General features: G+C 35.4%; 1 protein-coding gene across 1 annotated transcript in view; it reads right to left on the bottom strand.

Moving 5' to 3' along the window:
* Nucleotides 1-17,367, bottom strand: part of USH2A (usherin) — a 395,028-nt gene that overhangs the window by 331,442 nt on the left and 46,219 nt on the right. The window contains exons 10-11 of the mRNA XM_063328461.1: nt 8,545-8,740; nt 7,614-7,744 (exon numbers count right to left, since the gene is read on the bottom strand). Of these exons, the coding sequence (XP_063184531.1) occupies nt 7,614-7,744; nt 8,545-8,740 (327 nt within the window). The remainder of the gene's footprint in view (nt 1-7,613; nt 7,745-8,544; nt 8,741-17,367) is intronic.

Raw genomic sequence — 17,367 nt, 5'->3', positions numbered from 1 at the left:
ATTATCAGAAAGCAACCTTAAAAGAATGAAAAGGTACTTTTTCTATACGCTTCAAGTGTATAGAAAAACACACTGGTTTTTTGAAGTGCATTAAAAAATGAGTTGAATTAATTCCGTATGTGGACACCTAACATGACATTTCAGATGAAACCCCTGAGTTTGGCTCAGGTAGACCCAAAACCATGGATAACTGGTATTAGTTAAAAGTAAAGAAAAGTATATCACAGAAGGACCATGCTTCTTAACATCAGCTTCTGGTAACTACCAGAGAGGATACTGTGCTATATGAAAGTCTCATTTCATTCAGTATGGCTGTTCTTACCATAAATACACGGAAAGCAAAGTCTAATTGTGAGCAGACGGTAGCCATTTCCTGATGCAACAAGTGAAATGTGTAGATTACTGAGTGCTAAGAGAAGCAAAGAGTACCAGTATCTTCAGCAAAATTTTAAGTGTCAAGCTATTAGAAGCAGCAGTAATTTCCATCCCATTCAGTTGCAGAAAATGGATGTCCCCAAATTTTCTCTTAATAGGGTAAAAAATTATGCCAGAAAAATAAATATAACTCTTCAGAATGAGGGAGAAATATCTGGCTAATTGAAGAGTATAATATAAGTTTTCTCCAGGAACCAACCAATAAAAACATCTGGAGATCTCCCTCTATAAATTTCCTCCTACCTTGCTGTCATATAGAAAAAAGTTTTCCATCTGTAATCAATACAAGTGGAAACTGGTTTCCTGGTTCTAAGAAGAGTGAAAGTCTTCCATGACAGTCAGAGGAAGGTATAGGAAACTAAAGTTTCTTGTCAGAGAGGGAGGCTTATCATACTGCTTCTTAATACATTGGAAAATAGGTTTCTATGTACCAGATTAGAGGATCTGTAAATAATGCACTGACCTTCTTCCATAACACTGATTTAAAAGTCTTGTGAAAAAAAAAGTCAAGCAGAAAAAAGACATTCTAGAGACAAGACAAAAAGGAGCCTCTGATTGTATTCACAAATGACTACTTTGTTTTTGTCTTAGCTATGTGTGATTAGCTATATGTGACAAGAAACCTTTCCATCCTGCTTCTGTCAATACAGGATATCAAGATGAAATACATCTATTGAAGTTTAGCCTCCGAAATACAGAATAACAAATTCAACTATATAACTCCAGTTTTACCCTGCCTTCTATAGTAAACATGGCATTATAAGAGATATGAATATCAGATAAGGGAAAGATGCCACTGTGATACAACCCATATTACACAGGTTTTATTCTTCATATACAGCTTACACTTCAAGTAGCTGTGCAGAATTTTAGAGAAGAATACTTGGCCATGTTTCGATGCTGCAGGACTGTGCTTTGTTCTGGGCGGGCACTGCTGTGCTGGGATCACGCTCAGCGGGTTGATTTTCAACATCACTTTCCCTTTTTGCGCAAATATTCTAAGATCAGTAAAGGTGAAGTAAATTCAGAAGTTCAAAACACAACACGTAGCATGGAGACAGCAAACGTGAAATAAAGAAAAACTGTGAAGAAACAGTAATACAGAATATAACCTGGAAGTGATACCGGGCCACCACAAAATAAATATGAACAATATGATACTGCTCCAGAAAAGGTAAATGTAATTCTGCTACGTACTAAAAAGGAAACTCATATTTAAGACAAGAGAAGGAAAGGTAAGGCTTCATCTCAACAAGTTGAAGGGTACAACACACAAATTAGAAAAATCACAGTAAAAAGCAACAAAATATAGTTTTAAAGAACTGGATTTTTTGCTAAAAGAGAAAGCAAAATTAAGGTACATATGCACTCCCAAGTTGATATGAAAATTGGCTACTGTGTGAATTTAGGAAAGAAACTGATAATTCAACTTGATTTGGGGAAAATAGAAAAATATCTTTAATTTCTCTGTACAGACAGAGAAGCACCAAAATAATCCATAAACACTGCAAAATGCTTGATAATGGATACTGTTACAAAAAAGTTGTACAAGGTGACAAATGTTTATAATGCTGCAGAAATAGGTATACTACATGTTATAACATGGAAATCTACATCAAAATAGGTAGAACAAACCATTTCCATAACTACATAAAAATATAAGTGAGTTATGAAGCAAAGCGGTGGTTGCTGTCATTACTATTTTTATTTCTGTAAATCTAGCTTACTCTGGTATCAAGAACACTGGTAGCAATTAATATTTAGAGATTTTTATTAACCAGGATTTCACCAATTGTGCACTGGAGATATTGCTGAATCTTCCTCTCCTCCACTCGATCCAAACGCTATCTGTCATTTGAAGAAATAGACTTTTGATTATACTGATCATAGAAGAGCAGAAAGCGACCTGTTTTCCTGTTCCTTATGCCCAACAGGCCTGGTTCTGACCCAAACAGTAAGCGGACAGAAACAGCCTGTCTATTAACATAACCATCTTGGTACTAAATCACTTATGGAAAATATCTGTCTAGACTGTTCACTACAAAAATGAGTCTAGACGGGCATTACTACCAAGTGGTGGTGTATCTTGGGACCTCATAATTACAGTTGTTATTTGATACAGAAAATCATTGATGCTGAGTTAGCACATATCCCTTTTGTCATTTATAATTTCCGTATGAAATACACATTAGTCCCATATCCTTGAATGTAAACAGTTACAAGAAGTATGCAAGCAATTTTCTCCTGCACAAATCACAAATATAAAATCATTGTCCTTAATCAGAAAGCAGACTGCTAGAGATTTCTGAATTTTAGATATACCTAGCAGTTCACGCTCCTTTAGACTGTATTCATACAACTCTTTAATTAAGGGACACTAATCTAAATCATCACATCTAGAATCACAAAATGAAAGAGGAGCCTGTTCAGGAACCCTCTCAGTGTCCAGTTAATAAGCTGATATGAGGACCTAAGAAGATATTTAAGTACCCAGGACAAAGGGTGACACGTTCCAAAGAATTGTCTTAATTATTGATTGATGTACAGCTAACTATTTAGCCATAGCGCTCTTCTAGTGGATAATCAACACGTACTTATCATGGTCTCAGAAATACATCTTCTGACTACTTAAAAATCTTGTTGACCATATGTATTCATGAAGTATAAAATGGAATTTCCTAAAAAAAAAAAAAAAAAAAAAAAAGCTGGCCTAAGCCTTTCTGAAAGTTAAAACCATCTTTTTCTCCTTGGATATCCCTATAATTTCAAATAGCTATTCTTTGGCATCTGTAATAAAATAAACATACTGCCAGAAACGTAATCAGAAAGTCTCTACAATTCTGGAGAATAAATATGAGTTGTGACTTGATGTTACTAAATAAAAAACTAAAGTTGACACTTTCTAAGTTTCTTTTACCAAAGTTAACTTCTGGTTTTGAAGACCAAAACACATGACAAAAAAAAAACCACAAACTTTTGTGATTGTCTGAGTCATGGCTAATTTCAATTAATTACTCTTTACCAGGATTGAAGCACCTTCCCTTGACCCGCTGGCAATGCCCTAAACCTCACATTTTAAGACCCATGGGTATATTTAGTTCCTGCATGAAATTCTTTCTGTTCATCCTACCATTGCTGGCTTTGCAACTTATTGGTACTAATCACGATGTTCTGCCCTCTTGATGTAAATGCTAATCATACTCTTCTCACGACCTCCTCACTTGATGCAAATGTGGCAAGGACCCCAGCATCCAGTTGACTGCAACCTCAGGAAATGGGAGGGCGGAGCAAGAGGGTTGAGGACTTGTCTTTTCCTTTTCTTCAGTTCAGGAAATGAGAACTGTAAAATGTGCTGGCTCACACACATAGGTTAATGGTCTGACCACCAAATACCTGAGAGTATTCTCGGTATGTCAGCTTTGGGAACTGAAAATTGCATAAGCAGCAATAATAACTTTCCTATTCACTCCTTTGCTATCTCTTCTTGTCATCACATATGATGACTTTCAAAAGCCAGTACCTTTCTACCACTTCTACTCAAAATGTAAAATAAACTGTTTACCCTTTGCCCATGACACTCCAAAGCGTAGAAGTGGACCAAATGCCCAAAATAACGACAAACTATCACAGAAAACCAGCTATGGTACAAAACCCATCAGAAATGAAGCCATGGAATTATTTAACATAAAAAGCTCACTTGCCTTCATTTTAGCAATAAGATTAAAGGCCTTCCATGAAGGAAATCCAGGATTCAGAATACACACAGTGTTTTATAACTCGATTTTATTTATGGACTCCATTATGCACGTGAGCTTTTCATTGACATGTTCACTTCCTTTATATTCCTTATTCTATTTGATATATCTGTTAACTGAAATTCCCTTAATTGACTGCTTTACCTATGTTCTTTCCCTTGTAACACACATTCCAGTTATTTATTTATTATCAATCAGAATAAGTGGGTTGAAAACTGTGTAGGTGGAAAAATGAGAACAGAGGAATGTTCATTCTAATTTTAGGTCAAAGAATTTATTCACTCAGAAACAAAATTATCAGAAATAAAGATGCTACTTTGGTTTAAAATACATATACATACACAGCTATTAGCTAGCTTTTCCATTCTGCATAAAAAAAAATAAAAATCAAACATTCAAAATTCTGAGGGAAAAAACGAAGAAATTCAAAAGAGCAATATTTAGGGAGTATACAGAAAAGTGAAATCTGAAGCCTATTCAAAAGCTTAGTTGGTAGCACCAGAATCTATGTTTTCATTTGACTCTTCATAGAAACCAGTAACTAACATTTTGTTCGTCTTCATGCCCTAAAAAATTTTCTTGCAACACGAGACAATACAGCCACCACCTTTACAGAAGGCAATTAAGCCTTTGCAACTCTGAACAATATCCTCTGCAGTAAAGTACAGCTTCTTTGCACCAATAAGTATATGATACATATTTATTTGCATGTTAAGAGTAAAATTTTAAAAATCAGCAAAAGCTCAGTAAAGAAAGATGCCCAAATTCACTGAGACCAGAACAGTCCAAAGACTAGATAAAAGCAATAGCAGCACTTTCAGCTTTGCCTAGAAACAGATGCCCTGGAAAAAGAGTGCTTTTTTCCCCACACCATTATATATGGCATATTATAATAGAATCATGAAAGGACTACAAACTGCTGTGCCTGATTGAATATGCAAGCATTTGTAGAGCAGTCTGGGTAAAAAGCTGCACAGGAAAATGAGTCAAGGATTGTGGTATAAGGGCCAGAAGAAATTAATCTCCAGCTTTCCATACAGAGCAAGAATGATCACATCAGCAATATTCTGGCAGAATTTTCTCATGTGTGAATGGTTAGGGAGAAGGGAAGAAGGCAGACAATTCTTCTTTCACTCTCATAAAACTCAGGCCCCTCAAATAATTCATTTGGACTTTCTGGTTGGTTGAAACATTTTGTGACAAACGTTCACAAAGGGGATGCGACCAACGTGTATCTTTTCTACACTGATTAGATGTCAATAAACAGCACAGAAGTGGAAAAATTTTATTAGGCTGTAGCAATTCTCTCTCTCGTACCCACCAGTCTCAAGGGAAGACCTCTCTCTACAAAAAAAGTCTAATGAAGTGCTCACGGATGCACTGACACACCACTCTTCTAAAATTCCACTCATTATTATAAGCCATAAAGTTATAATTTTGACATTTTTAATATTTTAGTTAACACTTTAAAAGATAAATGAAGTTACACAGTGATCTGTAAGTGGGCATGATCTACAGATGTACGAGAACTGAGAACCTATGCAAGTGATAAATGTTACACACCTACATGTATTTATCACCAAGGGTAGAGTGAAACAGGTGAACAGAACAGGCATAAGGTTTTCATGATCAGTCCAAAGAACTGACTTGGGAGTAACTGTTACAGTAAACTCTTCTACCCATCCTGTAAACGATCTACATTAATACTACTTCATTTGATGGGTAAATATTCTGTGTGATTCAATAGATTAATTTGTTATTCGATGGATTAATTTCGGAACTCTGTACCTCTTGGAACTTAGTGACAGAACTGGCACTTTGCAGAAAGAAAAAAACACACTTGATGAACTGCAGAAAATGGTAAGTTATGCAGTAAAAGTGTATTCTGCCCCAATTTTGGCATATTTCCTTGAAAATTATCATTGTGACGTGCCAATTAATTTTCATGAGTAGGGTCCTTATTCCTTACGATTCCATCTTCCACAGGTCAAATTTGGAAACGCTTCCTTCAATGATGCCTTCCTATTTCAGGTAATTCATTTCAGCCTTTAGTCCCCAGCCTTATTAATCTGTTCTTTAATGCCTCTTAATCATTTCTCCCTGCTCTGCTTCTACTGCAGCAGTGAATTGATGCTTTATTGAGCAATACGGTCTCCCCCATTTTTCCCATTTTATCTCCCCGCTCATACTTTGATAGCCAAACTTCATCAACATTCTTGTATATTTCACTATAAGGCAGTGATTTCTGTAAACTACTCTTCCTCTGCTTATTAATCACAGCTAAAGCTCTTTTAGGTTAACATTTCGCCACCAACCATAGACGCACAAATCAGCATTTGCTTTCCTTTTCCCTATACCTTAAAAAATAGTCCTATGTGATACCTATTTTTCAATGTTTATCACACAAGTCCTGTGAAGGTGCACTGAGTCAAACTGGGCATGTATTTGTAGCAATACAGAACCAAGGATGAAAACGTAACAGGATCCACAACAGCTTACTGTTAAAGAAAATGCAATGGCAAAAGACATCATATGAAAAATGCTAGAGATTGTTTTATGAAAGAAGTTTGGAAAAAAGAAGAGACAGGAAATGTGGCAACAAACTGAAGAAGTTATAATCTCAATTCCCTGAAAAACAAATTCTACCTTTAAAATACATTTCAGACAAAGAAGCTATTTCTTCCCTATTCCTAAAAAAATTTGGATTTTGGCAATGGACAGGACATACGTGAATAGAACATGAACCACAATATATTTTTAATATATGTTCAAGACTTCAGTCACTTTTCCTGCTTTTTTTCAATATGCATGTTTTGCAAGTGACAGATAGATTTATTACGGGACTATATGTCTGCATGTCAATGAGGTCCATAGGCTTAAAAAGCATAGCTGATGGTGTTTCTCTTTTCAGCATCACTTTGTACGTTTCTTTTTTTTTTTAAATGGACTTTATGAATTAAAAGGGAGATCAATCCTTGCCTTATTACAGTGAAAACTAGCTTCATTTTAGCTTAATTTCAAGCTCAGCTTATTGCCTGAATTTTTTAAATTTGTTTGTAATTTTAAGACAGTATCAAGACCTTCAAAAACACTTAAAACCTGGATGTTTTAACACTACTGAGTGCACCTGAGTGTACCTGTTAGTATTCAAAAAAACTCCTATTCACTTCTGAAAAATTGTACAGTATCTTTTACGTCTGTTGCTGATCTAGACAAAGAACTCTTCAACAGTACCTCTCAAATTGCTTTCTGTGTTTGCTTGGCTTTCAGTCTGTGATGTAAGTCAATTATCACCTTGAAAAGGCTGAATGTAAGCATTTTTTATAAATTAGTTTACCATCTAAATACACTTTGTACAGCCTTACTACTGTCTACCCAGCTGATTAACATGTTCTGTAATTTTTCTGTATCGAAGCTACTTACATTGTCACACAGGAGGCTCTTATTTTCAGTGCCTGTTGCATAGCATTCACAGGGTTTGCAAACATCGATGGCTGAAAGATCTGCACCTGCTTGTCTGTAATGAAAATCCTTGCACAGCTCACAGTTCTTTCCTGCATGAAAGAAAGGTTATGCATTATGGCTTCCAATTCATTAAAATTAGCTGTATAATTCAAAATTAAAGACTCTATTCCTTTGAGAGAATTCTATAATTTTCAGGACGTCCATTTTAATGCACCTTTCATCTCTACCTGCCAATTTAGTGATCCAGAGCATATGAAACAATGAACCTGTTACAAACTATGTTTTACTCCATTAAACTTCCATCTGTTATATAATACCACACTTATATAAAAGCTGTGCCATGCAAATGCCTATACATTTTTTGGAAAAATTATCGTTGAACCTGAAACTTTTCTTTTTTCCCTTTGCTAGACAAAGCCAAGAAAACTGAAATAGAAGAGAACTGTAGAAAACAGCATGCAAATATAGTACTTACACAGAACAGAAACCTTTACTTAATACGCAGGAAACTGACATTAGAGCAAAAGTTGTCAACATTTTTAATGTGTTATCTGTTAACCTGCTTCAATTAGAAAGATGATATTCTGTATTTAAATGCTCTAGCACATGTAATGGAAACACCTTTGAAAGTATACGTTCTAATTATTTATTAGAATGTGTTTTGCACAGCAGATTTTCTGCAAGATTGGATCAAATTTTAGCAGTTTTTTCCTGTAGCTTAAGTATTGACACAATTGTAATTACTGCACTATCTGATAGTTTAAAAATACATATAACATGAGAATTTATTGGAATGGCAGCCATCGAGCATTACTAATTTCAGCTGACACAACACTTAGTCAAAAAGTGACTGTAAAACAAACAGTCCATTCTCTTTTGTGCGACTTACCGGCGGTGTTGTGTTGACAGTTATCACACACTCCACCGCCTCCTCTGTAGTATTCCTGAGGAAAAGGGTCCGTTGCTAAGTCATAGTGGCAGCTTACTGCATGGCTGTAACATTGACAAGGTTTGCAATTATAGGCATGAACTTGGTCACCTGGACGAAAAGGCTTGTCATTGTACAATGGCAAACAGCGATCACACTGAAATAAAAAAGAAGTTAAAAAAAGAGAAAATACTATTTATTTACCTTACAAAAAACAGTATTATACTCTACGTTCATGTTTTGTTCTACGTGCCTTCCCCCATTTAAATATTAAAAATATTGGTTTTAGACAAGAAGTGAGACAGCATATAGGAAAACAACAAAATCACCTTTTTTTTTTTCTAATCTTTCTAAGCTACTTTAATAAGAGATTAAAATCAAGGAAGGGGAGCAGAAGAATAAAATTTTAAGTATTTAGATACTCAACACAGGCTAATGTTCTGAGATTCAGATTTAGTTGAACCTATAAAGGTGCAAAATGTTGCCTACTTTGTTTGCGGCACAGAAGACATATTCACCTAATGCATCCATTTGGATGCATTTTAAACAATGTCTGTTATTGTGGTTTGTAGTACTGCAGTAACTGTAGTTTGTACAGTTACCATTTGACCCCGTGAGTGAAACAAAAGGCATCCTACGGGCAAATATGTGATGTTGTATCTGAAATATCAGCACTTCTTAACATGCATTTATCTCATGAAACTTTCAAGAAAGAAACTTTAAACAAAAAACGTAAATCTCTACGTATATTCAACTCTGTCAAGTTATATTTTAAATATGACAATGCAATACTAGGATACCAGATACATTGTTTAAATAAATACCTAAACAAAATATCTTGTTTTCTTCAATTCTTTTCAAATTTATTAGATACAAAGACTAATGATATTCAAGTACTTAATTAGCTTAAATCCAAACCAGTAAAAATATTTTTAAGTAGTTCAGGAGCACCTCATTTTTTATTTTGATGAACTCACAATATTACCTTCTAAGTAGCGCTTTGTGAAGAATGTGAAGTTGGAATAATCTTCGGTTCATAATAGACACTACAAAACTTAAAGGAGAAAATTTATTGTGCCTACTGTTTCATCAAGAACTAAAACCAAATTGGATTTCTTAAAATTAATGAATGGATAGCATTTTGGACAATTACATTCTCTTAATGGTGAACAATCTAACTAGTTTTTATGAAACTGACTCAAAGAATGGCACATGTTGGCACTGGAGAGATATTTGTTTAGAAGAATTTTTTTTATTTAACTGGCATTACACTAAAAGTCCATTCCCAAAATACTGGTGCCTTGCTGGATCTAAGAGACAAAATATGTTGCAATTATAACGTACAATGTCCATCTTTCAGAAGGAATATAAATGCTTAAAAGGAAGTTGCTTCTGTAAAGCACTTGAGCAACTTCTTTCTTAAGTTCCAGAAGTGTGCTCATCTTTTTTCATGTCTATTATTCCAAGCACTATGATAATTATTTAGGCCCAGTGTGCCTACATCACCTATATGCTGATCATTAGGAAACTATACTCAAGTTTCTAAACTGTTTCACAGCTCATGCTGGGAAAGAATCAACTGTGGGTGAAATGAGAAACTGAATAAGAAAACATAAGATTAAGACAGCCCAATAACTGTGGAGCAGTCACAACTCATAACAGAAGCAACTTGGGAGAGAAAAATCAAAGTACAAGAATTTATCTGCTGAAATTTAGTTTTCGTAAATGAAACTAACAGTAAGAGGTAAAATAACAATAACTACTACACCTTTTTGCAATCTGTTACAAATAAAACAACAAAAAACCACACCAGCATGACAGCGAGAGGAAAAGGAGGTTTCAGGCTGAAAATGAGCAGGGTTTCTCTTGAGACCTTGAACTCCGACCTTTGTTTATCAGGAGAATCACTGCCTAACCGTGATTAGCCCAGTTTATTTATCAGGAGAATCACTGCCTAACCGTGATTAGCCCAGTTTATTTATCAGGAGAATCACTGCCTAACTGTGATTAGCCCAGTTTAAGTACACCAAGGGGAATGCCTTCACCATAACTGTTACACAAGTTACACAACTTAAAAGTTATTTAAGTCTTTCCTTCGTTCACATCCATTTTTCCTCTCTCCAGTCACTCCCTTTGTCTCTACGTGGAGGACAACCAGCATCAGCGTCATGAGACAAGAGGGTTCATTCAGACATTGCACAATTTGGGAAGTGCAAGAGAGAAACCAGAGCTCCCATTCAAACCATCCCACTGATGCAGCTTCCACCTCTCAGCATGTCTATAGAAATACGTCCTCCTTGAAAGGAAAACAGTACAGGAATAGCTACCAACCTGTCAGCCCTGAATTTCCATTTGTGCATGGCCAGCCATACAGCTGCTGAAAGCATTCATCATTACATTTCAGATTTAATCTTAGATCATGCACACCTGTGCTTGCACCTATTGTTAAATGACACACATACACTGAAGAGTAAGACAGAAAAAGATGGCATTTGACTTTCAGAACTTTGACAAACTTTTTAAAAGCCTTGTCAAAAAAGTAGTCATTTGAAAGTTGGCAATGACTGAAAAACAATTGCTGTTCTAGTAGTTGTCACACCTGTATGCATTAAAAACATGTACTGGACCCCCACCTCATCCTGCTGAGTTTGTCACACCTTTATTAGGTTAAGAATTGTGTTTAACTTCCAGACCTGCTGTGTTTAGCTTTCATTTTTGGTAGCAAGATGGTGTACATATGGTAATCTTCAGGTCTGTGTTCACCAAATGTAAGCTCTGTATTTGTCCAAAAAGCAACAGTTATGGAGATTTTCAAAGGTATTGAGAGATTCAGGTTTCAATTCTTCGCTACCACATGCAAAATGGATAGGTAAATTCCCAAAAAGCCTTTGACAAATCTGAACAAGGTCTAATGGGTTTACAAAGAATGTTAGTTCTTGACACTAGCCTTCCTCCATAACGATAAACCCCACAAACATGGAGATGTCCTTATTCTCAGTTACATCTAGGCTCTTCAGAAAAAATGTTAATTATATGGCTTTCCCTATGGACAATAACAAACATGTCCTCTTGATATATAGTATCTGAACCACCCACCTTCTGTGAAAACAGTTTTCTGAGACAGCATTACATGGAGCCAGAAGGTCAAAATGCCTAGCTCATCTTGGTCCAATTCATTAGTCTAAAATTATGATTAAAAACTTTTTTGCATTAACGAATTCAGGACTTTAATTTACTAAAACTGTTATTAAAAACTTGCCTTCTCAAAATTCATGAATCCTGCAATCTTACGGAAAGATCACCAGTGACTTCAGCCTAAGCCTTTATGTGCCAAGTACCTTACTACTCACCAAGAATGTTGAGGACAGTGCCTCTGAAGAAACAGTCAACAAATATTCAAAGAAATACTTCGGAAGGCAACTGTAACAATACTTTAAGGCTTGCAAGAAGTCACGATCAACTAGAACCTTCTACTCCAACACTTTTAAAATATTCCGCTGCTTGCCTCTGGGTGGCATCCTTTTTTTTTTTTAACGTTATGTAGAATATTCTGTTGTTTCTTTTCCTAACCTGTGTAGAAGTTCCCATCTCACACCTGTCAGCCAAAGTTCAGTTGCAACAACCAGTGTACATACACAGTTATGATACATATATTATACATATGCTTCTATAATATACATATCCCATGCCATGAACAGTACAAAGATTTAAATATCTGCTGAAGTGATATCAAGACTAGAGTGCCTCAGGCATTTTGAATGCTCTCTTGTCTTTGAAAAACTCCATATGTGTACCACCCAACCACAATGATTTATGCTGCCCTGTAAGTGTTGACTAGAATAGTATAGTTAATCCCATACAATTTTTTCCTTCCTACAAGATCCCGGTCTGTACCCAAATGGACAGTATGCTTTCACTCCATTTAGCTTCATTCGCCAAATAAATATGGCTTCTAGGCAATATCTATTCCAGTGTAGCTTAGCCCTACTCTGAAGACAGTTGTCTTAATATCCCCATGGCTTTTCCTCAGCACCCTCACTACAGCATTTCACGATCTATCAAGACTGCGTGTTAGCAGAGCTTTGAACCATATCTGTCTCTTGTGAACTCCCCAAAGACCTTTTAAACTCAAAAGCCAGATTTTATTAGAAAAAAAAAAAAGCTAGAGCATTCTAAGTGACTCCAAGTGACTAAGGAAGACAGAATAGAAATGAGGAGTGTCTTACAGAGTTCCATTGTAACACTTCACGTACCTTAAAAGGATGCAACATAATTTTAGAAACTAAGCACAGCCATAACAGGTGATTTACAAATGCCGTATGCCAAAGAGCATTCTAAGAAAAGACACTACTGCTGCTTTGCAATGGCAAAGTGACTGGCAAAGAACCTGACTGGCAAGGAACATAAGATCTACCATTCTGAATGCCAGACTCCAACAATGGGACACCACTGAGATCTCAAACACTAGGATAGATGTTGTCAGGCAGCATAAGATATATTTTTACTCAACTTCTCTTTCATTTATGTTTTTTTTGGTGAAGTTATATGAAGCAACACTAAGTCCTAAAAAATCAAAGCGTATGCAACCGCACTAACTCTGACGATCAGGCTGCTCAGTAAAATAATTCACACTTAAATTCTCCAGAATTAAAATTCAAAGACATTTTCAAATCAGGCATCCAATCCATTTTACTCATTTAGACTCCAACCCTGCAGGACTTCTGTAAAATAAAAGAGAGGGAGAAGGTGTGTTTTGCAGCTGATGAGTTCGGCATATGTACTGTTTTACCAAAGCTCTGACTTGCTCAGGATATTAAATTATAAGAGATCTTGTGCTTATTTTTCCCTCTTTCTACCTTGTCTATTTGGAATAAGCCTTTGAATTCCATTCTCCTGTAACATTAGAGAGTGCTGTAGCCACAGTCACCAGGTATTCTATGGTTAATTTCACTCCTCTGGGGAAGTTATTGCATGGGATATTTTTATTTTTTTTTAATAATAGTTTTAGTGGGGTAAATGAAGAAAAAAAACTAGACTGGCTAATTACTCAGGCACTTACACAGAATATGTGAAAAATCATAGAAATTCAATAAATCTATGTGGCACTATGATTTACAACAGCTACTTACAACAACAGTGAAGTACCAGCCCAGTTGTGTCAGGTTTTTTTCCACATTAAATGAAATAAATATCCTGCATAATGCATAAACCTCTGAAAATCATTTTCAGACTGGAACAGCCTTCTTAGTTCCTGAGAGGTAACAATAACAACCATAATGCTAGCTGCCATCTGCCTACACCTTAAGTAAAACTTACAAACTTATCAAATATACTTATACAATTATACAGATAATACTTATCAAAATGTATAAGGGATAATGACCACTTCACAATTCCTTCAGTATGTCATCACCAGTGCAACAAATATGAGGTATCTGAGACTGCAACAAGTTCTTTCAGGATTTCAGCAATGCTTGTACACAAATTGTTTTAGAAGTTTGGATCTTTGAACTGTGAAATTACACCAGTTTTCCAGGGATGGATTCACGGACAAACTTCCACAGACATGTCAAAAGTTACCTACAATTTTCAGGCACGTAAGACTATTGAACTAGGTGCCTTTCTGCTTGCTCTTTCCTAAAACTCCAGTCAACCATCTGCTTGCTTGACTTCCTTTCTTTTTATTCTGATATAAGCAGCTTCCACCCAGGTCTATCCTCTGGACACACAAATTATGGCACAGAGCTTACCAAAAAGTGCATTTTTTGCCTGCTTGCTTTTGCAAGTTAAAAGTTCTTGAGCAACCACTTACTATAGCTAATATTTACAGCTCCTCAGGTACTATGTATCATAAATTCCACCACCTGACATGATGACACAGATTGACCTTTAACTAACGTTTAGATAGATTCTTCTGTAACAACATAAAACCCCTTATTTATCCAGTTCCTGGTAAATCAACAATGCCATATCTAGTTTTCAGACAGCAGATGTTCAAAACCATTAATTATTTGCATGGAAAACTACAAAGACCTGAAGCCTTTACTGTATCCAGTTATTGTCTCACTTCCATTCATACCCTCTCAAGCATTTATCAGAGTTGCTTTATTTATTTTAAATTCTATTTTTTATTATTATTTCTACAATTATTGCTGTATATTTTGCCATTACCTTTCTATTAGGTTCTGTATGACCAATTTAAAGGAGGCTCTGAGGTGGTACGGTAAGGCTGACCTTGTTTGATTACCTTGTTTTTTCATGGGCTGCTTCCAGTTTTTCATGTGACACTGGAAAGTTTTTGGACGTACTAATCTCATGTCTATAAGTTAGTCTTTGCATATAAATGTTACCAAAATCCGGACTCCACTCTTGATGCCTCAGTTTCCATTTGTAGAAGGCAAAGCTATTTCCCAAAGCAAGACACAAGGCATTTACAGCATAAATTTGTAAATTAAGAAGCTGAACGTTTTTTTATAAGATGAGAGACAAGCTCTGTGAGGAATTATTTGCTCTTCTTTCTTAATCTGGCCCCTCAACACCGGCAAGTCATTCTTAAGCATTCCCTTCTTCCCATCATCTCAAATTTCGTAGTAACATATTTCTTCATCAAAACAGAACTCAGGAAAAAAAAAAAAAAAGGAAAAAGAAATTCCATTTGGTATGTCAAATTTCATAACATGCTGATACAAATAACTAAACTAAGATTTCTATTTGTAAAGAATTATGCAAATTTTTAGTTTCTGGTGTTGCTTTGCTGCGCAACAGCTATCCAGATGTATATGCCAGATAAATTCAAGATGGTAATTTTAGTTGTATTAAGCGTAAATGTGACAAGGACATACTCTGCCATACGCTAAGAGCTTGTCAAGGGATCTCTTATTTCTCGTCCAAGATACAAAAAACCGGATGCCTTCTTATACACCCTCCCTTGTGGTGACTTACTCACTGCTAGCCCATGACAAAAGTTAAAAGAAGAGTTTGCTGACAGTGCAATTTCTTCTCAAAAATACTTGCTCCCTCCCTGCCAAAAAAGTTTATATTTGGAAACTTTCTTCATCAAATGCTTAATTGAATCCCAAATAATAATAACAACAACAACAAAATACCTAATTCACTGGGGTGGGAGCCTGAGAAACATAGGTGTAAATCTGTAAGACAGAGTTTTATCAATGTCAATGACAGTCAAAAATCAGGATGGATTTTGGTTTTGCCTTACAAAAAAATCAAAACCTTTGGGTTTCGTGTAAATCCTTGATGAAATTCAAAGTAGTTAGTGATACACTTGCAAATATTAATTCTATTTTATTACTACTTCTATTTTATTTCATATTTAGTAGATACTGACATGGTCATTAAAGAATAAGGAAAAGAATTAAACAACATCCTTACTGTACTCTGAATGAATACGGTTAATTCAAGCATTTCAATTATAGTTACAATGCATATATGCCAAGTCAAAATGTGACACTCACTGGAACAACCCATTAACATTGACAGAAAATATCTGATAAGGCAGATACATCATTAAAATGTATTTGGTTTGTTTTCATAAGGTAGCATAAGTCTTGCAAGAGTGCTTGGTGAACTTCCAGATCTTATTAAATATTTATAATTAATCCCTACAAAGTAACATTTCACAATATGTGTTCTAATTAAAGGGACATTGTCAGTTTGAATTTTTTTTTCTAATTTGACCCATCTAAAAACTTCAAATTTCTGTTCAAATCCCATTTAGTCTGCAGACTGTACTCTTCTGCTTAAAAAAAAAACTAGAGAACTTAGATCCCCTATGGAATTTTACAAAGATCTTTCAAATGATCATAAGCACAATATCAAATGCTCTCAGGTTAACACTTCTTGCTCTGTTCTAGCAAGCACCAACTGTTTGGAGGGTTTTTGATGTGAGATTAGCCTCCCCTTTGCTACTGCTGTTCCTATTCCATAACCCCTTCTTAATTTTTAGAAAGCCTATTTCCAAAAGGCATAAATGTAGCAAAGAATACAACGTGTACTCATGACGGAAATCTAGCATTCAGTGGGACTGCGGGATTCGTTCCTTTGATGCAGCTCATTCTTTCTTAACCTCAACTTCTTTACCTCTTCTTCTTTTTTTTTTTTTTCTTTTTCTATGAGATAAATAATTAATGTAGGGACAGGACATTTTCTCTGAACAAGTTTTCTTAACTCATACATCATGGTTCTGCTTTCCCTAAGTTGTACGGGAAAGCTTCCAAGAAAACCAAAGATTGCATGAAATAAGTGAGAACTGGCATCATTACTCTAAGCTCTCCTCTACGTATTTCTCTAGAAGACCATGACTTATACTAAACAACCCCATTTTCATTCTCCTATGGCCAAATAAGAAAATTACACTTTTGCAACATGGTAAGTTTCAACTACACACTACACTTCACAACACCCCTCTTTATTGAGAAATGCTGTTATTAAGAGCAAAGCAATGATAAAAACATATTTTCTAGACTGTATCTAGATTTTTTAAAACAGCCTTTGAATGAATTCAAAGAAATTTAACCTTAATATCAACTATCTGAAAATATGGAGCAGTAAAAAGTAACGTTAAGTTTGTTCTTTTATTAGAACAATCACGTTGCCACTACAGATAATTTTAAAGATAACCAAGTGTCATATATGATTGTGAAAAGTATGGGAAATTGACATTTACAGGCTGTCCTTCAATAAATAAGTTCAAAGCTCTATTTTCAATGTTTTAAAAAGCCACTACACAAATCACTGGTTTAGGACCCCCGAGAAAATAACTTCCAA

The sequence above is a fragment of the Chroicocephalus ridibundus genome, chromosome 3 (genome assembly GCF_963924245.1).
Source record: "Chroicocephalus ridibundus chromosome 3, bChrRid1.1, whole genome shotgun sequence".
Taxonomy (NCBI): domain Eukaryota; kingdom Metazoa; phylum Chordata; class Aves; order Charadriiformes; family Laridae; genus Chroicocephalus; species Chroicocephalus ridibundus.
Note: the sequence above shows the minus strand (reverse complement) of the source record. Positions and strands in the feature narration are given on the sequence as shown.